Consider the following 22,683-nt stretch of genomic DNA (forward strand, 5'->3'; position numbering starts at 1 on the left):
TCCACTGCGGTATCAGTATTAATCTTTAGTACTACGCAAGCTGTTTACATTATGACGTCGCTGCTGTCATCATTGCTTTCACGAGCAATGTGTTCTGTTTTTGGGCATATTGCTGCGACACCGGCCCCGCCCCCTTGTCACATCCGTTTGTTAGTCGTATACCTCGAAATCAAAAAATCTTTGTAGCTTTTCACCTATTCGCATTTCACCGTGATAGCGTTTTTTGTTGTAGCGTGTAATATCGGTAGTATATTTTTGTTACTAGCATATATTTTTAACAGATTTTTACAACAGTAGCAAATTTTGATGTAGCATGAATTGTTAATAGCCTATTTAGTTAGCAGCAAGTATTTTATGCATTTACAAAACAAAACTATAGAGGTATAGTGCTTAAAGGAAATATCGCGATATGTAATAACGCATTACAAACAAATATCTATCAAGGTGAAAAGCGACTACAGTGAAGACAGGCAGGAAAGTAAATCTACTATGAATTTTTTAGACAATTGTAATTAGCGATCAAAAATTATACTACAAAAATAAAAATCTATTCAGAAATTTTGATATCGCGGCGAAATGCGAATAGGTGAAAAGCTACAAGGATTTTTTGATTTCGAGGTATACGACTAACAAACGGTCACATCTCCCTTTAGTTTCTGTGATCTGTGATGTAAACTCACTAGCCCTCTGTCTCGCTCGCTCACCTGGCTTTCTGTAGCTCTATCTGCCCCTCGAGTGTCTTGGCGAGGTAGATGACGAATAACTGCGAGAGCGCCACGCCGAGTGCCACCGACGCGATGGTGTAAAGGTTGCGTTCCGACCACGATCGGACTATCTCGATGCAGCCGCTCGTCCATATGCGCTTGCTTGCTTCGGCCACCTGTAAATGGCAATAATGGGTGAGAAACTTTAGCTGCTGGTTTTGTCTGAAAATTCGAGCTGTCACAGAAAGTTTACTCAACAAAAAACTTTACATATTATTTTAATTAAGAAGATTAACATGCGTGACAAGGGGGAAGACGCTCAAATGAGTCTTTGTGACAAAAAGCTTCCTCGTTGTAGATAAAAAAACAGCGTTGTTTTACAATTTTATTTTTGTTTTATATTAATCTTCAGAGCTTCAGCTCAGTTTTACGCCATTTTTAGCGCAGTGTTCACACTAAGCTCTTAACTTTTTGCATCGCTGAGGCACACATTATCTCGCCTCGGTAAGTGAATAGACAGTTTGACACCATACCCCAATAATTCGAAACCACAACTGTTTTAAAAAGACTTCATTCTGGTCTTAAAAACCTAATTTATTTTATTAAATTACCTGTAAATTTAGATTTTTGTTCGAATTGTAATTGAAAAAAGTAGTTTAATTGGGTTGACAAAATAGTGACGTCACTTGCTTGTAGTCCCATACAAAATCTATGTAGTCCAGTCATTATAGTAAGTTCACCTCGGAATTCGAGATACCCAGCTGTAAGTCTGTAAATACGTGTATATTGACACCCTAAAAGTTGTCTCAAAACCTACATATGGTAGGGTGTAAGCAACTATTAAATTTCAAGGTCAACGGTCACAAAAATCGTTTTTTTGCGCTTTTTTTAGAAATATCTCATTTCCTGTGGGTTTTGTGCTATTTGTATTTATTATCAATATTGTAGAATACTAAATTCTCTACAAATTTTGTTTAAAAACTTTTTTTATACGGTGAACCGTTTTCGAGATAGAGGGCGGAGAGCGCGCGGTCACTGCATCACTTCAGGTCTACTTAAGCGGTTTAGATTTTTCATACAAAAGGATTTTCCCGCTAATTCCTGTGGGAATTTCGGGAATTCCTTGTTGTAACTAAGCTTTGAGTTTACTAAGGTACCTACATGCCAAATTTCAAGCGTCTAACTTCCGTTAAGCGTTTAGATTTTTCATACAAAAGGATTTTCCCGCTAATTCCTGTTCCCGTGGGAATTCCTAAGTATACTATAACCTGCCCAGGTGTATGAAGAATAATTGTACCAAGTTTTGTTAAAATCCGTCGAGTAGTTTTTGTTTCTATAAGGAACATACAGACGGACAGAATTCTATACATGAAATATATTTTCAAAATAACTATCAGGGGGTGATTAGTGATCGATACTGATGCCAAAAATGCAATCAGTAAAATTTTTGTCTGTCTGTCTGTCCGTCTGTATGTTCCTTATAGAAACAAAAACTACTCGACGGATTTTAACGAAACTTGGTACAATTATTCTTCATACACCTGGGCAGGTTATAGTTTACTTAGGAATTCCCACGGGAACAGGAATTAGCGGGAAAATCCTTTTGTATGAAAAATCTAAACGCTTAACGGAAGTTAGACGCTTGAAATTTGGCATGTAGGTACCTTAGTAAACTTAAAGCTTATTTACAACAAGTAATTACCGAAATTCCCACGGGAATTAGCGGGAAAATCCTTTTGTATGAAAAACCTAAACCGCTTAAGTTGACCTGAAGTGATGCAGTGACCGCGCGCTCTCCGCCCTCTATCTCGAAAACGGTTCACCGTATAAAAAAAATTTTTAAACAAAATTTGTAGAGAATTTAGTATTCTACAATATTGATAATAGATACAAATAGCAAAAAACCCATAGGAAATGAGATATTTCCAAAAAAAGCGCAAAAAACCGATTTTTGTGACCTTTGAACTTAAAATTTAATAGTTGCTTACACCCTACCATATGTAGGTTTTGAGACAACTTTTAGGGTGTCAATATACAAGTATTTACAGACTTACAGCTGGGTATCTCTAATTCCGAGATTCTTACCTAATTTAAGCTTAAATGACTGGACTAATGGGAGAGTTTCGTTTTGACAGTTTTAAAAAGTACGTCAATTGACTGTGGTGTCAACATGTCTATTGGTTCATCCTCGCAGATGCCCAGTGGAAACGTTGCGTGACGTAGCCTTACGCAGGAAACATAGTTGTTCCAATTCTAAACACATTTTTTGTTTTATACGTGCTTGGTTCCTGCTATTTGCTTACTAAAGTATGTATTTGCCAGTAAATAATTAATCTGTCCATCTAAATACACTAGAAGTCCATCCATCTAAGTACACTACTAAAAGTATTTTTTTATACTCCCCAAGGTAGGCCAAACACACACACACACACACGCACGCACGCACACACGCACACACACAAGGAGCATAAAGTATAGATTTTCTTTCTTTGTTTGTTTTAGTGTCAGCTTATGAGCTTAATAATATGTAATATTTATAGTTATGTGGTTATCTAAACGTTTCGACATTTCAAACTCAATATGATATTCTGTGGAAATCTGTAATAGCTGTAAGTTTCATTCAATACTAATGTATAAATTTTACCAGTAATGTATCGCCGTTGATTTTCCAAATAAGGGCTGATTTTTCAATCGTCTGATAACTTTTAACTGCAGAGTAAGTTTGGCACATTGACAGTTTCAGTATGGAAAATATGTCAAAGTCGCAAGTTTATTCTTCAGATAAAAGATATCTGACGATTGAAAAACCGGCAATAAATAGAATAAAAAATACTCACAGGGTAGTTCTGCACGCCATACCCGCACATGATATTGACCAGCCCCGAGGATATGTCAGTAGCGTTGATGCAGCAGGAGAAGGGCACGCCGCAGCGCTCCACAGACGGCGACGAGCAGTTGAAGTATTCGTTCTTTGACCAGTCCATGTACCCGTCTGAGGTTAAACCGCAGCAGTGGAACTGGAAAAGGACATGTAATAGGTGTTAAAACAAAACATTAAGTGAGCTGCCACACTGGCGGATTGCAAAAGTTTTCAAAGCGGAGCAGTATTGTTAATTGTGAAATATGTAAAACTTAAAATAGCGGTATCGTTATAGCCAATGGGCTGCTGTCAAAGTGACATTGACGTAATGTCAATGTCACACGAGAATCAAACGTCAGAATAGCGGGACGCGCGGAGACGACTCCGCGCGCTTTTGTGCTAAGTGACGAAATGTATTTAAAATAAGGCAATATAATGTGAAAGTTGAGTATTCAGTGTGTTATTCAATGAAATAGATCTACCGCCCTCTAATAGTATGGAGGGCCCGCCAAGAGGTGATCAACATACAACATGCGGCTCTTGCAGAGGATTCCTATAAAGTCACGACTGCCCGAAGCAGTTACAACTGCTCGAGCGGTTCCGTGGATTGTGTACGACGTAGAATAGAATACTGTAGTTTGCTAGCTGTCCGTAGGATCCCTGTATGTATCTACATTTTTGGAATATTAGATAGCTCAAGACACCATGTGGCGCGACCAGTGGCGCCACCATGGCGTCGTCTAGGGCTTTAAAGTAATATAGTTCAAATCCCCTTGCTTGCAAGCTTGTAGTAATAGTCCTGTTGTAAATAATATTATGACAGTTGGGACAAGCAATGGGATAACAGTGAGAAGGGCACGCCGCAGCGCTCCACCGAGGGAGACGAGCAGTTGAAGTACTCGTTCTTGGACCAGTCCATGTACCTAGCTGGAAATGGGAACAAACATACACAGGTTAAAACAGGGGAAAAGAAGGTCGTTTGGTAAAGTCCGGTCGCCGAGCGGATAGAATTTCGTCCAATGACCCCAAACTACCCATCCTTATCAATCGCACGTAATTATATTGCTGTCGCGACTGTGCGACGGGCGGTTGCACTGACTGTGCGAACGATCTTTCGGATTTTATCCCTTGTCCCTATTGAAATAAGGCCCTAAAGTGATCTCCCACTGCCGCTGCTTGAGGAGAAAGAGATTTTAGTTCTGTTGTCGGTTGGAACAAGCAATAGGATAATAGTAAGAAGATGAACAGTTGAAGTACTCGTTCTTTGACCAGTCCATGTACCCGTCTGAGGTTAGACCGCAGCAGTGGAACTGGAAAAGGGAACAAACAAATAAACGTTAAAACAGGGGAAAAGAACAGTCGATGGAGCACCTGATGTCATGCCTTGAGTGCCCAAGCAACTGCACTCAGGAGGATTTGATGAGTGCTACTGACAACATCAATTATGGACTTATAATTTGGGGGAACAGCACAGACATCCAAAGAGTATTTATTGCACAAAAAAAATGTATCCGAGCTATTTGTCGAAGTGGACCGATTGACTCTTGTAGGCCACTTTTTACCAAATTACGTATTCTTACTGTTCCTAGCATGTACATTCTCGAAATATTTAAATTTGTAAGTCAACACCCTCAAATATTTCAGAGGGCAAAGGATATATACCCAAGGAACACAAGATTCCCTGATAGACTCGCAATAGATTTTTGTCCAAAAACTTCGTTATATAAAAAAAACTGTTACTATATGTGTATAAAAATCTATAACAAAATTCCAGATAGATTTAAGAAGGGGTCAACCACTGTCATGACACGGAACTTAAAAGACTGGCTTATAGACAATTGTATATATAGTGTAAAGGAATTCCTAGACACAAAATTTGCATGCTGATATTGTTAAGCAGAATAGTAGCACTCTACCTAAATTTAACACCTAAACCATTGTACCTATTCTTTGCAAATAAATACTTTGACTTTGACTTTGACTTTAACGCCACTCTTGTGGCGGAGTTTTGGGCTGACACTGTGTAGGTTTGTTGTCGACACGAAAAGAAGAAGGGGAAAAGAAGGTCGTTTGGTAAAGTCCGGTCGCCGAGCGGATAGAATTTCGTCCAATGACCCCAAACTATCCATCCTTATCGCTCGCGTGTAATTATATTGCTGTCGCGACTGTGCGACGGGCGGTCGCAGTGAGTGTGCGAACGATCTTTCAGATTTTATCCCTTTTCCCTATTGAAATAAGGCCCTAAAGTGATCTCCCACTGCCGCTGCTTGAGGAGGAAGAGATTTTAGTTCAGTTGTAGGTTGGAACAAGCAATAGGATAATAGTAAGAAGGGCACGCCGCAGCGCTCCACCGACGGCGACGAGCAGTTGAAGTACTCGTTCTTGGACCAGTCCATGTACCCGTCTGAGGTTAAACCGCAGCAGTGGAACTGGAAACGCAAGAAAATTGCTTAAATAAAACCCCAATTTTCATGTAAACCTTAAGGCTTTGGGTGGCTTTGGTCTCCTACAAATACAGTCACGCTTAGGCCGCGTCACAATGCTTACTATAGAAATGTACTGTCGTGGTAGCGACTGGTCGTCCAAGGAAAAGTCGATGGAACCCGATCGCGAGACAGGTCACCTATGCGCTGGACTGACCAAATAAAGTCACTGACACAACCCGACGGATTAGCAAGTGGTGGCAATGGGCGTGGCACTTAGTACGCAGAACTGATGAGGCAGCAAGTTTCTGGAGTGGAGGCTGCAAGTAGTAAACGCAGCGTCCCTCAAAAAGGTAGCAAGAAGGCGCTGGATGCAGGCCGCTACCAACCGGGCGATGTGGAAATCTTTGGGGGAGGCCATGTTCAGCAGTGGACGTCCAGTGGCTGAAATTATGATGACGATGCCGCTTTGAACGCCTGGTCCAGGATTCACTAGATTAAGAAACCTGAAATGATGATGATGATGATGATGATGATGGTACCGCTCTGAACGCCTGGTCCTGGTTTTACTAGATAAAGAAACTTCAGTAGCCTTTAAAAGCCTGCAAAACTGGGTACTCACATCGCTCTGGGCGAAGTCTATAAAGTTCTGCAAGTCCGGATCATCTCTATAAGCGTGCACGACCCGCTCCGTGAAGCTCAGCTCGAGTAGACCGTGCAGCGAACGCGGGAACACGAAGCCGCAGACCGCGCCGCCCATTTCAACGAGAAATAGGATCAGGAGGCAGAGGGAATACTGGGGAGAGAAGAGAAACTAAATTACAGTCAACAGCTTGCATTACATTCTTATAAACACTAAGGCATCAAATTAACTTCTTCTTCTTTTTTGATGATGTTAGCAATACACGTCGAGGTCGACTTGATTTGTGCCATTTTCAAGTATTTATGTGATACGAGTTACAAAATGAGATCAAGTAATGATATAATGAAGGATGATAGATGACCCCTTCCCACCCTTTGAGTCTCAGTAAAGTTGTGGTGCTTTACTGAGACCTCCTATGGACAACTTGAGAGAACACACACATGTACGTTCACGAACACTTAATGGTTAATAATTCACCATTATTACACATTAATAGTCGCCCAAACACGAATTTGAGGAAATAAAACAAAACCGCTAACATGACGCTTCAGATTCCCGCCAAGAAGTGCATCACATTCACTTATGTATGTCCGAAGTTATCAGTGTTGCTAAAGTCGAAATACAGGCTCTTAATTGCTATCACGTGGTCTATTAGACCACGTGATAGACGCAACTAGACTCATCTTATCTGCAATAGAAATAGAAAAAGAAGGCCTGTATTCCCTACAGGGGAGAGAAGATCCTTAGCTTGTAAGAGTTGTAAGCTTGTCATTGTCAATAGAGAGACGTTTCAAAATGTGATAATGGCACAATAACTAACTATAGCTCTTTGCTCCAATGGTGTGGTCTAATAACTGCTACCATCTCCACCAGAAACAGAAGTTCATGTGTCCACATTGTGGTTAGACTCCTCCGTGGTTGAGGATTCCGGGTGAAGCTCGCTTCCACCTTCGGCCTGATCATCACTTACCATCAGGTGAGATACAGGCCAAGAGCTTCCTCGGTGTGCATAAAAAAAATCTAATCCACGCTACGCCTAGCTGGGGGCACGTGGCGTACATTCGAGAACCTTGCTGCTCAAGCTCCACGCAAACTCACGTCCTATTTCTTGGAGGAGCTCCCGCGCACTTTCATCCAGTTTTTTCGGGGACTTCCCTGTACTTTCGTCCATTCCGGTCTCTCCGCGTCCTCAGTAATCATAATTATGAGACCATAATCATCATCATCATCATCATCATTTCAGCCATAGGACGTCCACTGCTGAACATAGGCCTCCCCCAATGCGGCCTGCGTCCAGCGCTTCCCTGCTACCTTTACGATGTCGTCGGTCCACCATGGTTAATCTGTCAAAAAGATGGAAACTCACGAATTTAAGCAGGCACGTGTTCTCCCGGAGCGCTCCCACGCAGCCGGCAAAGCTGACCACGAAAACCACTCCGCCCAGCAACGCGATGAGAAGGCTGATATTCAGCATCACATCGTACACTGTATCCAGCTGTGAACGTACAAACGTAATTAACTCAGTCAGCGGTACGGAAGACACATTGACGTAATATGATAATAACAAAGCATATGTATAAATCTGAAGTCTCGCTGACGTTACAAAAACACCTTTATTTCCAATATACTGAACTGTCCTATCCATGACATTGACAGCGAGGCGCCACCGTTAATACCGGATCGCTGGTTCCAATTTTTACCATGTTGGAAACCATATAGTTGAACGATGGTAGCGCCCTCCCCGTCATTGAGTTTGGTGGGACAGTTCAGCGTGGGTCATCTATAATTATGTACATAGCTGGGCATTAACTCGTTAATCCGTTAATCGTTAATTAACGAAGTTAACATTTCTATTCACGGATTAACTTTTAAGTTAACTTTTAAAGATGTTAACGGACTCGTTAACTTCCGTTAAATTATCCTAAGTCCGTTAATCGTTAATCCAGTACTATTTACCAAAAAGATATAGCAGGCACGCTGAAAAACGCTAGAAAAACGCGTTCTGACAAGTACGTTCGGGCTTCCAGAACTTCCAGAACCCAAAACAACAGTTTTTGTAAACAGATCACTAACGACACTTGTTTGTATGTGTGGGACAACTCTTGCAACTGAATTTAAGACCATTTTTCCTGAACCGATTGAGCTGAAATTTGGTATACTTATGTAAGTAGGTACGATGACAATGCAATGTTATGGTACCATTGAGTTGGTCTGATGATGGAGTCATGAGGTGGCCATAGGAACTCCTAAATGAAACGGCGGCATCGCATCGAATTTGGGTTCGTTGGATTTGTCTTTTCGAGCACTTTGGTACTAGATGATGTCCAAATAATTGTACTACCTACTTATGCAAGGTTCAAATAATTTCGAAAGCTTGTATCGCGCATGGAATTTATTCCTCTTTTATGTTTGCGCTACAAGCTTTCGAAATTATTTGAACCTTGCATACAATTATTTTTTTCGTTATAATTATCATGTGTTAACGGATTAACGATTAACGTTAACTTGCGTTAAATCTTGCGAAATGTAACGTTTTAACGTTTAACGAAGTTAATTTTTTTATTAGCGGTTTAACGCGTAACGAAGTTAACTATTTGATTAACGGTGCCCAGCTATGATTATGTAATGTGTAGATTGTTTTTCATGGAGGAGTCTCTTGCATTGCGGGTTCCTTATGGAACGTAGGTGCTCGCTAAGACGGGATTTTGCAAAATTCAACCACTAAGGGGGTAAAATAGGGGTCCACGCGTACGAAGTCGCGGGCGGCCGCTAGTTCTATTTTCACGCGTACGAAGTGGTGGGCGCAGCTAGTTCAATACAAAATCAGTATTTAGTCATATGTTATTATTATCACACATGTATTACGAAACGGAAGAACCTATTAATCAGAACTGCACGATAGTAAATACAGCTGGAATACAATAGCACATGAAGTCAGACGTGGCCCACTAGCATAGGCCTGCAGCTTCATTAAAGTAAATTTTGTCATGCCATAGAACTAGTTTCTATTATCCTTTCTCATGATAAGGAATGAAGGATTTATAACACAGACCGTCCCATTCACAAAATAATCACACTCAGATAAAAGTTACAGAATACAATTTTTAAAACAATAGTTCCAACTTTTATGTTGATACAGTAGAATCCCGATTATCCGGATCAATTAAAACCAGGGGTGTTCCGGATAATCGAAAATCCGGATAATCGATTTCAAAGTAAAATCAAACAATAATTAACTTTTTACAATAGAAAGGATTTTCGATACATCATTTAGAGTCTAAAAATCTAAATTTTAGACCATTGGATGAATCTATTTCTTTTAACAATGAACTAAGACGACGTCCATACCGTTTACGGTGGCGGCGCCTTCCGTTTTTATGGGTCCAGACACTAAATCGGTAATTAGAAACCGTGAAGAATGAGTCCGGATAATCGGATATCCGGATAATCGAGATTCTACTGTAATATTAAACAGCTTTTATCTGAGTGTGACCATTTTACGAATGGGACGGTCTGCATCAAACCCGGTATGAATGAAATAGGACCTTTGTAAAAACTGACATACCCTACCACCCTTCCAGCCTATATCATAAACAGCATGCAAAAATACAAATACATTAAGGCTTGGTATTTCTTCTAAAGTAGGTATTTCGCGCTGTCAAAATCTGCGCGCGCAATTCTTCGCCGAAAACAGCGCGTCAAAGAGCTCCCGCCACAATTTCCAGCTACACAGTATAGAAATACGCAGTTGGTTAGGTTAGGTTGACTTCCTTCCCTTCAAGCGTCACACTCACAACACTTTCTAATAGAAATCATATTCAAGTGATACAAATTAAAACACCTTTCAGACCTTTTGGGAATATATTCTAGAATCGAATAAATATAAAAATATAACTGCAGAAGTAAACACTGTTCAAAGTGGCCGTGGCGTCGCCCGACCTGCTGGAAGTTCTGCGCCGGCTTAAAGAATTTCTAGATTACGTCACCCGACCTATCGGTAGGCGGTAGGCCCTTGGGAGCTTGAGCGATTGGAATTTTTTGTTATGATAAGTTACTCTTAGTAGCGATTATTTAGAGCTTGGATAATAAATTTAATTATAGTTGTTGCAATTCACGAATCTTTGCATGTGGTTAATAACATTAATCAGTATAGGTACGCATCAATTTTGTTCAGTCTCTTTGTTTATTAATAAATAAAAATGTCATACTAAAATTGCAGAAGAGTATTTCTCAAAAAAAATGTACGTAACGAAACGGTAGTAACGAAATAGTAAGGCCATAAGGCTTGTTATACATTGGCGAAATATTGTGAATGCTCTTCATTTATTCAATTCGAAATATTTGTAAGTATGCACCCAAATACGGGGTAATATTAAGGGGTTAGAAATAAAATAAGGGAGTAATCATTCATACTATTTTAATAAAATTATTTTTGTTCCATCATGTTTATCCATTTTGAGTCGTTCTCTGTAAGCTTATTGCCTTTCGGCATTGGTTCATGGCGGCATTCCTAAAAAAACAAAAGAAGTAATCACATAAAAACGTAATCTAAATGATTTGATAATTTTTTGCTGGTGGCACTTCTGTAAAGCAGATAGTATCCAATCCTTTTGTTATTAACGCTCTATATTTTTTGAAATAAATTAAGTAGTGAATATTACTATGCTTAGTCAGGTAATAACAGTATACACTCAGCACTATGTTGTACTTTTTCGTAACGTAACGAAATTCGTAAAAAACGTAACGAAATATTAGACAAAATGAGATCAGAAACAAGTATTTTTTGATAAAATTTGTTACAGCCAATATAAAAGCTTACTAAATGTTCGTACCACACGTATTACAAAAAATGGTTAAATGAAGACTTACCGTTCTATATAAAATCGCTGATTTTACTGCCTGTTACGAAAAAGTAATCCCACAAAACACACACGTTTTCACTAATTTTCGCGATAGATGTTATGGCGGAGACGTCAGGCCAACAGCCATTCAGAGTGCAGCTATTGTTGTCCGTGTAAAATAAATACGGAATTGTTCAGAAACCATGGGAAAGTAGAAATAAATCGTAACTAAAGAGTAAATAACGAAATAGTAAATGAGAGCGACTCATTTTGTTTTTTTGCTTTAAATTGCCAATTCATTATGACACCCCATAGAAAATTAATTTGATACAGAAACTGCGATTACTGTAGAACGATAATACAAAGAAATTTACAATAATTTAGTTACGTATCGCATTTTATGAAACAAAAATACATGAAAAAGCTAGGGTGGCAAACACGTTTTTGTATGAAAGGTAAAAAAGGACTATTTATAAAATATCTAAATATTTGGTAATAAGTAGGATTATAGCTATAATTCTTCGTTATCTTAAAGATTAATAGTCATCCTTCAAAATTGTGTGTGTGTTTTTTTTGTGTGATGATTTATAAATATAAAACTTTTGAACTGTTTCAAAGCACACTTTTTTTTATCAAAATGTACATTTTTTTTGAGAAATACTCAGAAACATATTTGTTTGTATTGGTCTGGGTGTTTTCTTTCTATAATATGTATGACGTATGTACGGGGTTCTGTACCTATCGAAAATTGCTATAAGCATCACACGCGGTTACCTGCGTACCTCTGTGCACTCATGGGAGTTTAAGCAGAGGTCCCTAGAGTTTGACTTTGAGCTTTGTTTATAGTCATTACGAAGCAGACTGATGGGAAACTGCACTGTCTTGAATTCGAAAGAGTAATTTGACGGTGTTTGGGGAATTCTAGGAATAAATACAGAGTCTCCTCATTGAGATTGAGACATTTCAATTTGAGATTTCACTTGACATTGAACACAATCTGAAATGGAGTTTTCAAACACTTGTAAAAATAAAAAGTAATTAAATCAAAGGCACTAAGTAGTATTGATATCAACTTCGAAGAAAATGACTGCCAAAATTACTTTCTACCCGTTCCACACGTCTTTCATGAATTATATTAAGGTATTGTTAAACTAAATTTCAAGTAGATTGAACCAAGGAATCACTTTGTCCCATACAAACTTTGCCCCCTTTTTTCACCCCCTTCATTTCATGACCCCATTTCGGAAAATATTTTCTTATGAGATGCCTACGTCATAAAAAGAACACACCTTCCAACTTTCAGGTCTCTACGATATCCGTCAGTCATTTAGGACAAAGCATTTTTATTAGTTGTTCAAAACTCTATCGTTCCAGGTATGTCATTGACAGGAGGGCGCTACTATCTTAATGGGTTATTCATTAGTCCACTTGACATTTCAGAATCGTTTGACTTTAGATACCTAAGCGATTTGATATTCGGAGTCTTTTAATGAAATCAAGTTCTGAAATAACTTGAGGTGTTGTACCCGATCAAGCTTTTCATTGCAGGACAGTTAAATAGTTTTATTATAGTTTCTTCTCTAAGTCTTAATTTGTCAGAGTAGGTAAAGGCTCCATGAGAGCAAAATTTAGCTTTATAATAGTTTTTATTTTTTTCTTGAAATATTTGACGCCTTGTAATCTCTTGTAATCTCTCGTTAATATAGGTCCACACAAATAAAGAATGTTTGACTTCGACTTTAATAATTATGCTCTTACATAATTATAAATAAACTAGCTTTCCGCCCGCCGCTTCGCCCGCGTGGAATTTTTTGGTTTTTATATAACTTATTACACTCAGATATAATGTGGCTTTCTATTGGTGAAAGATTTTTTAAAATCAGTTCAGTAGATCCCGAGATTACCCCTTACAATTTAACAAATATACAAACACACAAACTTTACCTCTTTATAATATTAGATTATAGATAGGTAATTTGAAACCCTATTTTGTTTTATTCTTTTTTTTATTTTAAATATTTCACGATCCAAACTAATATTTACTGTAAGTAAATGCTAAATAGTAAATATTAGTTTGGATTGTGAAATATCCTACTAATATTATAAAGGCGAAAGTTTGGATGTCTGGATGTCATGATGTCTGGATGTTTGTTACTCTTTCACGCAAAAACTACTGAACGGATTTTGTTGAAACTTTACAGTATTATTGTTTATAACCCAGATTAACATTATGACAGACACGTCTTATTTATTTATTGAAATTTATTTCAATAAATAAATAAGACGTGTCTGTCTAAAAGCGCCATCTATCGTCATTGGTTAAAATCTACAGCACTGGACAAACTACGGTATGACGTTCGTAAATATTCATTCGGGGGAAACCGTGAAACGCCATCTATCAACATGGGTAAAATGAGGTAAAACATCATATCTAACGGGGGTAAAACGAGGTCCACGCGAACGAAGTCGCGGGCGGCCGCTAGTTTATAATAGGTAGCTTTCCCTCCGCAACCTTATTGGTATTCCATGTATGTGTCTTTTAACTGAGTTCTGTTAAACATTTCATGTAAAATTTGTCCAATTATAACTCTATTTACATCTGCATCTGTAAGCAAGGATTCATGTTCTCCAGCCCAGATGCCGAGTAAACAGAATCGTCTTTCAGTGACGTGCAGCTGCCCCTATATTTGACCCACTGACCTAATTTTTTATTATTTATTTGTGTCAGTGTGCTCTTCTAAAGAGTGAAGACGATTGTATGTAGGTACTATTAAAATGTAATTTTAACTCATTGGTTTTGTCTCATATTTGAGGAATGTATCATGAGTAGAGTCTTAGTTTAAAAGGATGCCAACGATTTAAATTTCAATAGGTAGACAAAATTCAGAATTCTTAATTATCAAAAATTTTAGCTTTCTCCAGTAACACTGGTATTATTATACTGTGACTCATCAAAGTCATCATTGTCAAAAATATTGACAAATCGAGAACTGTCACGGCCAAAAAACTGGCACGCGTCCGTCCTCCGTAAGCGCCACCGCGCGACTGATTGAGATTGTCCAAGCCGTCATGGGCGATTTTTTCCACATTTTTTAACATAGTAACTAAATAAGACGCAATATAAAAATTTCATCCGTTAAAAGCCCTCAAGTTATTTCTGAACTTTAGTTTAGTAAAAGATTCAGAATCTCAAATCGCTTATTTTAAAAATAAAACCATTATTAGAAAACGAATAGAGGTAACTTTGGGAATTTATTCTATCGAGTCAACTTCATCAAATCGTGTTTCCATCCGTTAATAGCCCTAGAAAATATCCTCAACTATGCCCAAAAAAAATTTTAGCCTTTTATTTTGCTGTTTAGTACCTCAAAAATGAAAAATGAAAACCTCATTTTCGCCATTTTCTCTGTTACCCGGCCTTAAAATTAACTTTATAAAAATGTACTTTAGGAGTAAAATTGTTTAACTTGTAAACTTTTTGTATGTAATCAATGTGACCTGATAAGACATGTTTCAGATAATAACTATGTCTGGTTTTATAACTTTGTTTTATTGCAAAATATGTGCATTGATAAAGCATTCGTAAATAAATATTTGTTGTCAGTATCATTATTGATAAACTATAGCCACATAATGTAAATATTTTCATGAAAATACTTCTTGAGGTGACTTAAATATTATTTTCCTCATTCATAATAACAAAATTACACTTAAATTATGTGAATCAGTAAACATAAATAGGTACAGTTCAAAGAAAATATTTTTGTTAGGTATACATTTTTCAATAGAAACATACCCTTTTAGCATGTATTGTATTTAGAAGGAAATATTTGGTTTCAGCATAAATCAGTGTATTTGTCACTAGCATCAACACAAATTCTATAGAAAACAATAGTTTAAACTTTCAGAAATTGTGTTGTAAATTACTTAACTAAAACTGAGCTAGATAAACTACATTGAAAACCACAAAACCACATAATTATTAAACATTGTCGGCGCTCTATACTCGGGTAGCAGGGTTCGTAGGTTTTTATAAATAAAAGTTCATATAGACTGGTAAGACGGTAACTGTATTGTGTAAGCGCGAGGATGGGCCTTCAAGGCGTCCGACCGGTACCGAGGTTGCGTACTGACTGACTAAACTAAACATTGGTTTTACTCTCGACGGTCGGCGGCCTTTTCAGGTAACAATCGTAAAACAAAGTGAAAATAACACGAAGATACAAACAAAACAATTAGCATGAAACACATGGCAAAGGTTGGCACAAACATAATACAAAGTAAACAACAAACAATAGAAAGACATTACAAAGGTTGGTGTTGCTTGATACACAGACACCTGCAATAATTGCATAGATCAACAATGGACCACATGTTACATCGGCGAAACACTAAAAAGATTTGAGTTAAACATTCCGACAATAAAATCCTAAAATTGCAGGTGCGTGAGAAACTAAAATTACCATGCTCTAAAATTAACACGCTATAACTAACAAAGCATTTACATCTTAAGTTTGTACAAGAAGTATTACAATTAAGTATATTTTAATTAATTGGTATGAGGCGTAAGTGGGACGTAGTCGCCACAGTACCCCCCTACCAGTGATTTAGATCACGAGAACAAAAGAGAACAAAAACAACAATCGCGATAAGTAAACTACAAGTGATCTAAATAACAAAATTACAAAAAAGAAGTTATAATTACGTTTGATTATCACAAGCCTGCTTGGTAGTAGTCTGGAAAACGAACGCGTCTACCAGAACGGCGAGGGAAGTCCGGTTCGATAGAGATAGGCGGTAAAGCTGCAGATGGAGAACCTGAATTAACATTGGAACCGGTAGATTGACCTCGGCCACTCTCTAAAGTTACCTCCAATGGTATACTGCTGTCAGGATGGTTGTTTGGATGGTGTTCTGCATCTCTCAGAATATAGGCAGGTTTCAGTCTTTCGATCGATACCGTGACTTCGCGTCCACGTATATCGAGTACGAACGTTTTGTTTGTCCTGCTTATTACCTTATACGGCCCTTCGTAGGGTTGTTGCAGAGGAGCTTTAACAGCGTCATTCCTTACAAATACATGACTGGACGACAGCAAATCTTTGAAACAGAAAGTACTCTTAATGCCATGGCGCGTGCCGTCGATTGGCTGTAACTTATTAAACTGCTGTCGTAGATGGTTGACGTAATCGCTAGGCACTGGGTTGGGCGTAACACTCTTACATAAAAACTCACCTGGGAGGCGCAAGCTCTGTCCGTATAGAAGTTCAGCAGATGTAGCTTGTAAATCCTCCTTCCAGGATGCCCTAATGCCTAACAATACTGTTGGTAATACCCGCGTCCAACTCTCGTTAGCTGTATGACATTTAATTGCGCTCTTAAGTTGCCGATGAAAGCGTTCTACCATACCATTTGAGGACGGATGATAAGCAGTGGTGCGTAGGTGGTTCGAACCTAGTAGAGCGTTTAGATCTCTAAATAGGTGCGACTCAAACTGTCTGCCTTGGTCCGTTGTGATTCTGCTTGGAATGCCGAAACGTGCAATCCAATTCGAATAGAACGCGCGTGCTACTGTTTCTGCCTCTTGGTTGGGTATCGGTATCGCCTCAGGCCATCTTGAAAAGCGGTCGACGCACGTGAGGCAGTATCGATATCCCTCAGAGTAAGGCATAACGATAATGTCCAAATGAACGTGGTCAAACCGAGAAGATGGTGGTGCGAAAGTGCCAGGAAGAGTGATAACGTGTCGTGACACTTTAGAACGCTGGCAGCCCAAGCACGCTCTCGTCCACTTTTTGCAGTCAGAATTCATTGAGGGCCATACGAATCGTTGTGAAACGAGTTTCGTCGTAGCACGTGCCCCGGGGTGTGAATTCTGATGAAGTATGTTAAACGCTACCTTTCTGAAAGGCTCTGTAAGGTAGGGTCTGGCGCGTTGAGTTGATACATCGCAATAGACTGGTGTGTCGCTATCTGGCAAACTAAGAAGTCGTAATTGCAATGACGAGTTATTTGAATCTAACAACGACTTAAGATGAGTGTCATTTTCCTGTGACTTCGCAAGAGATTCCCAATCAAGGCCTTTACGAACGCTCTCTATACGCGAAAGTGCGTCGGCTGGCACGTTGTCTTCGCCATTCACATGACGTATGTCTGTTGAGAATTGACCTATTAAATCCAGGTATCTAAACTGCCTGGGTGAACATTGTTGCTCTTTTTTACTAAATGCATAGGTTATCGGCTTATGGTCAGTAAAAATTACAAACTGTCGTGCTTCAACGTAATGCCTAAAATGTTTGACTGCAGCATAGATAGCGAATAGTTCGCGGTCGTACGCTGAGTACTTTTGTTCGGCAGTAGTAAGTTTTTTAGAAAAGAATGCGATAGGGTGCCAATCGTTACCTACTTTTTGTTGCAGAGCTGCTCCAATGCTATTGTTTGATGCGTCACAAAAGAGGCCTAACTCGGCGTCGTCCCGAGGATGGGCTAACAAAGCTGCCTGGGCTAGACTCTCCTTACAAACATCGAAATCTTTCCTCGCCCGATCCGTCCACGCAATTGGAGTTTTACCTTTTATGTTACCATGCAGCAGCTCGTTAAGACTAGATTGGCTAGCGGCTGCGTTAGGTATGCACCTTCTATAAAAGTTTAGCATACCTAGGAACCGTCGTAGCTGCTTTGCTGTGGCCGGAAGTGGGTACGTCCGTATTGCTTTAACCTTTTCAGGGAGCGGACGAGTACCGTCGGCTGACACTAAATAACCTAGGAATTCGATCTCTGATTGGCCAAATACACATTTCTTAGGATTAATCACTACACCATATTTTCTTAACCTATTAAATACTGTCTCTAAGTGTTTTAAATGTTCATTTTCGTCACTGGATGCAATTAAAATATCGTCTATGTAGCAGTAGCAAAAGTCTAATTCACTTAACACTTCGTCCATAAACCGCTGAAACGTTTGAGCTGCGTTGCGCAAGCCGAACGTCATGAACTTGAACTCAAATAAACCGAACGGCGTTGTGATAGCAGTCTTTGGAATGTCTTCTTCAGCGATAGGGATTTGATTGAATGCACGCACTAGATCTAATTTTGAGAACACTTTACTACCACTTAAACACTGTGCGAAGTCTTGAATGTGACGCACTGGATACTGATCGGGCACTGTTCTTGCATTCAGAGCTCGGTAGTCACCGCATGGACGATGTTTTTCTTCAGTCTCTTTTTCACTTCCGGGAATCGGTGATGAACTGGATTCTGGCGTGGAGGATGTGGTCGTCTTGGTTACCATAACTAACGGCGCTGCCCACGGGCTTTTCGATGGACGAGCGATGCCAAGTTTTACCATCGAATCAAACTCTTTCTTAGCAGCTCTAAGACGATCGGGAGCGAGCCTTCGCGGTTTGAGTGCTACGGGAGGTCCTGGCGTCACCAGTATGTGGTGTTTCGTTCCGTGCTTTACCTCCTGCATGGCTCCGTCTGGTCGTGTTATCGCAACATACTTGGACAGTAGATCGAGGTAAGGTGATGTTCCACTTAAAGTTTTCACAGTGAGTTGCTCACACTCAGCCACATGTCCATTGACCGTAAGATGAGTGATCGCGTCTACCAACCTCTTATTTTTTGCATCTACCATCAGGTTGTAGTGAGCGAGGAAATCTACACCTATAATGGGTTTCTGTACATCCGCTACCACGAAAATCCATGGGAAGTCTCTTCTAAGCCCGAGGTTCAAGGTCAGTGCGATAGTACCATACGTGGTTATTGAAGTTCCATTGGCGGCGACTAATCCATAGGCAGAAGCTTTGCAAGCCGTAGGGACTAGTGCTTTAGGGTATACGCAAAGGTCGGCCCCTGTATCAATGAGGAACGTTACATTATTGGCCTTGTCGGTAACGAAGATGCGGCGTGTAGGTGTATGGGAAATTGCGTCACCCGCCGTTAATGACTCCCGCTGGCGTTTCCCTGCTGTGGTTTGTTGTAGGAACAAGGTCCAATGCACTTCTTCGCTCGTGAACCGTAACGATGATGGTCCCAACATAGCCAGTCTGTCAGTCTAGTTCTAGACCGTGAAGAGGTACACGAGCGTGAGTTTGAACGACCGCGTGGCCTGCTACTTCTCGTGTCTACCTTGCTTACTTGCGCCTGTTGCAAATTCTTCATGAGAAGCGCCATGTTCTCCTCCAGCCGGCGTAATCGTTCGTCAGTTATGTGTGTGGAGATCGCCGCTGCTGGGGGCGATGGCCTCGTGCACCGTAGCCTGGCGTTTTCAGCTAATAAGTCGGCGATGTCGGCGAATGTGTCGAGTGGCGTATCCCTCTTGACGGGACTATTAACCATTTTAACGACACGCTGATTACACTCACAAAAAAAAACTGTCAGAAAGTCTACAAATTATCACTGCGCGAAATTATCACTGCGCGGTGCGAACCTGAACCCTGATAAAACCCTAAGCGCACAATAAAACACGTAAGATCACGTCGGGGTCACCACTGTCGGCGCTCTATACTCGGGTAGCAGGGTTCGTAGGTTTTTATAAATAAAAGTTCATATAGACTGGTAAGACGGTAACTGTATTGTGTAAGCGCGAGGATGGGCCTTCAAGGCGTCCGACCGGTACCGAGGTTGCGTACTGACTGACTAAACTAAACATTGGTTTTACTCTCGACGGTCGGCGGCCTTTTCAGGTAACAATCGTAAAACAAAGTGAAAATAACACGAAGATACAAACAAAACAATTAGCATGAAACACATGGCAAAGGTTGGCACAAACATAATACAAAGTAAACAACAAACAATAGAAAGACATTACAAAGGTTGGTGTTGCTTGATACACAGACACCTGCAATAATTGCATAGATCAACAATGGACCACATGTTACATCGGCGAAACACTAAAAAGATTTGAGTTAAACATTCCGACAATAAAATCCTAAAATTGCAGGTGCGTGAGAAACTAAAATTACCATGCTCTAAAATTAACACGCTATAACTAACAAAGCATTTACATCTTAAGTTTGTACAAGAAGTATTACAATTAAGTATATTTTAATTAATTGGTATGAGGCGTAAGTGGGACGTAGTCGCCACAACATAATGTGGTTTTGTGATAAGAGCTGACATGTTTCATTCTAATATTTCAAAATCAGTATTATTTGATAAAGATTAACTATTTATAAACACTTTCATGATCATATGTCTCCACTGCAAAAGCATGACTCTCTCTGAAGGAAATTCTCTCTAGTTTATGAGGCAAAATCTTTCAGTTTGGATAATATCCTAATTTTACAAATGCCTAGTATAATACTATTTTTGCATGCAATTCTTACCTTTATGAGCCCGGTAGCTTGCCATTTGTCAATAAACGCATACAATCCAACTCCAATCAGAAGTCCTCCGAACAACTGGAAAAAACAAATTATTATTTAATATTATATTGTTACTACTTAGCCCAAAGTCCTGTGTGTGTGTATTTCAACCTGACCCAGGAAGTGTTTCTTATTCTAGAAAACTGTAGATTTTTTAAGTAAGGACCAGTATGTTTCATACGTATTAATTTTTGTTTCTGTATTTACTTTTACAAAGGATTTCAATACAGTCAGGTTTACAACTAATATATTCAATTCATAGCATAGACTGTACTATTCAAAGCATTTTATATGACCCCTCATTACTGGCATCTGTAATCAAGCAGTTAACTGACGAGTTAGCAAATAGATAAGTATACATTTTATAGGACACATCCTTCCTACATGTCTACTTTTTGCGAATTATGACTAAACCACCGGCCATATCGTTTCGTAACCATCATTAACGCGAACGGAAGCGACCTGGGAGCTGGGAAATTGAACCGTCATGTGAACTCGCTCCCAACAAAGAGTGAGAACATCATGAATCATATCGAATACACGAACAATGACTATATCTAACTATAAGCATAACATTGTTTTTACCCACCACCGCAACGAAATTATCGTATCATTTGCAACTACACAAGTTTCTAGAACTAGTTTAAGCCAACAAACTTACCCAAAATATGAAATTCAGGGCGAAAATCATATATTTCACGCAACCACTAACGTAGGTAAAATTTGGGCCCCGACGTCGATGCATCTTGATGAGTAGGACTAAAATGCCTTACATAAATTGGAATGGACACACAGCTTTTAATTACAGGTTTCCATTCAGGATTTTACTCGATTAAAGCTGAGAAAAACATTTTTTTTGTATGAAGTCACCCACTCGATACACACACATCACAATAGTTTTTTTTTAATTTAGTGATTTTGATTGTCGACTATCTGTCAAATTCCGCCCCCACTTCTCATTTATCAGTAACGTTAACATTAACGTTATTAATGAAAGGACAGTGCCAAATCCATGTATGGAAGTTGGGCCAAGTTCTGCCCAGAATGAAACCATAGTTCATTTTTTTCCTCAGGCAGGCCAATACTAATTTAGTTTACATTAAATTTAATACAAAACCGGAGCACACTGAAATTTATTCCTGGAGTTAAGAGAAAAAAAGAGTTTTGTTTTTAATTATTTACGTACAAAATATCATCGATATAATCAATATAATAATAATACTATGCATAAGAATATTATCCGAAATATTGTCCGAACCCTTAGTATTTCTCTTCGACAAATACTTTAACACATTGTGAACCACTTTTCTTTCACGACTATAAAAAGTTATTAATTAGCAATTTAATTCACAAAATCAATTGCACACCAATTTGCACACATTTAAAATAAAGTTTGTTTACACTTTGACAGCAATAGACAGTTTAATTATTGACATGCAAGGTGACATGTCAATGAAGTTTTCAGTTACTTTTGCCATTAAAAGAAATTAGTACCATTAGTTTTCCGCAACATGGCGAGGGTTTTTATGTTCATTTCCAAAATGGAGCAAGAAGTTTTAGCTTACAATAACTTCAGTAATCGATTGTAATACACCAATAAATTTATTTTTTGCAAGGATAGAGAACTAAAACTTCTTGCTTCATTTTGGAAATAATGAATTTCTGTCAACTTACCAAACTATTAAAACAGCACTAGATCGTATACAATAAAGAATGTCTAAATCGCACTAAAGTAACGGGTACGGATGCAGTACGGTTAAGTTCAACATAGCGTTAGCGAGTGTTATTTATTAATGCCACAATCTCGAAATCTTATGCGTAGTATACGTACTACGCATAAGATG

General features: G+C 39.0%; 1 protein-coding gene across 2 annotated transcripts; it reads right to left on the reverse strand.

The window, feature by feature from the left end:
* Positions 1–43: 43 nt before the first annotated feature.
* LOC135083869 (tetraspanin-33-like) lies at positions 44–21,737 on the reverse strand. Of its 2 annotated transcripts, XM_063978614.1 has the most exons (6): positions 21,501–21,737; positions 20,801–20,875; positions 7,997–8,125; positions 6,610–6,783; positions 3,542–3,721; positions 44–880 (listed from the first exon to the last, which is right to left on the reverse strand). In XM_063978614.1, the coding sequence occupies exons 1-6, from the start codon at positions 21,582–21,584 to the stop codon at positions 701–703; spliced, it is 822 nt and encodes a 273-aa protein (XP_063834684.1). In that variant the 5' UTR covers positions 21,585–21,737; the 3' UTR covers positions 44–700. The 2 variants fall into 2 exon arrangements, with proteins under 2 accessions (XP_063834684.1, XP_063834683.1); XM_063978613.1 differs by lacking the exons at positions 44–880; positions 3,542–3,721 and adding an exon at positions 5,562–5,993.
* Between the last annotated feature and the right edge of the window lie 946 nt (positions 21,738–22,683).

Source organism: Ostrinia nubilalis, chromosome 24 (genome assembly GCF_963855985.1).
Source record: "Ostrinia nubilalis chromosome 24, ilOstNubi1.1, whole genome shotgun sequence".
NCBI lineage: Eukaryota > Metazoa > Arthropoda > Insecta > Lepidoptera > Crambidae > Ostrinia > Ostrinia nubilalis.

Excerpts from the sequence above, each read along its gene's own strand:
- LOC135083869 (XM_063978614.1), bottom strand. The coding sequence starts at position 21,584 with ATGCATCGACGTCGGGGCCCAAATTTTACCTACGTTAGTGGTTGCGTG. Across the intron at positions 6,784-7,996 it reads ACACGTGCCTGCTTAAATTC|TATTCCCTCTGCCTCCTGAT; the intron begins GTGAGTTTCCAT and ends TTCTCTCCCCAG. Across the intron at positions 881-3,541 it reads ATGGCGTGCAGAACTACCCT|GTGGCCGAAGCAAGCAAGCG; the intron begins GTGAGTATTTTT and ends TGCCATTTACAG.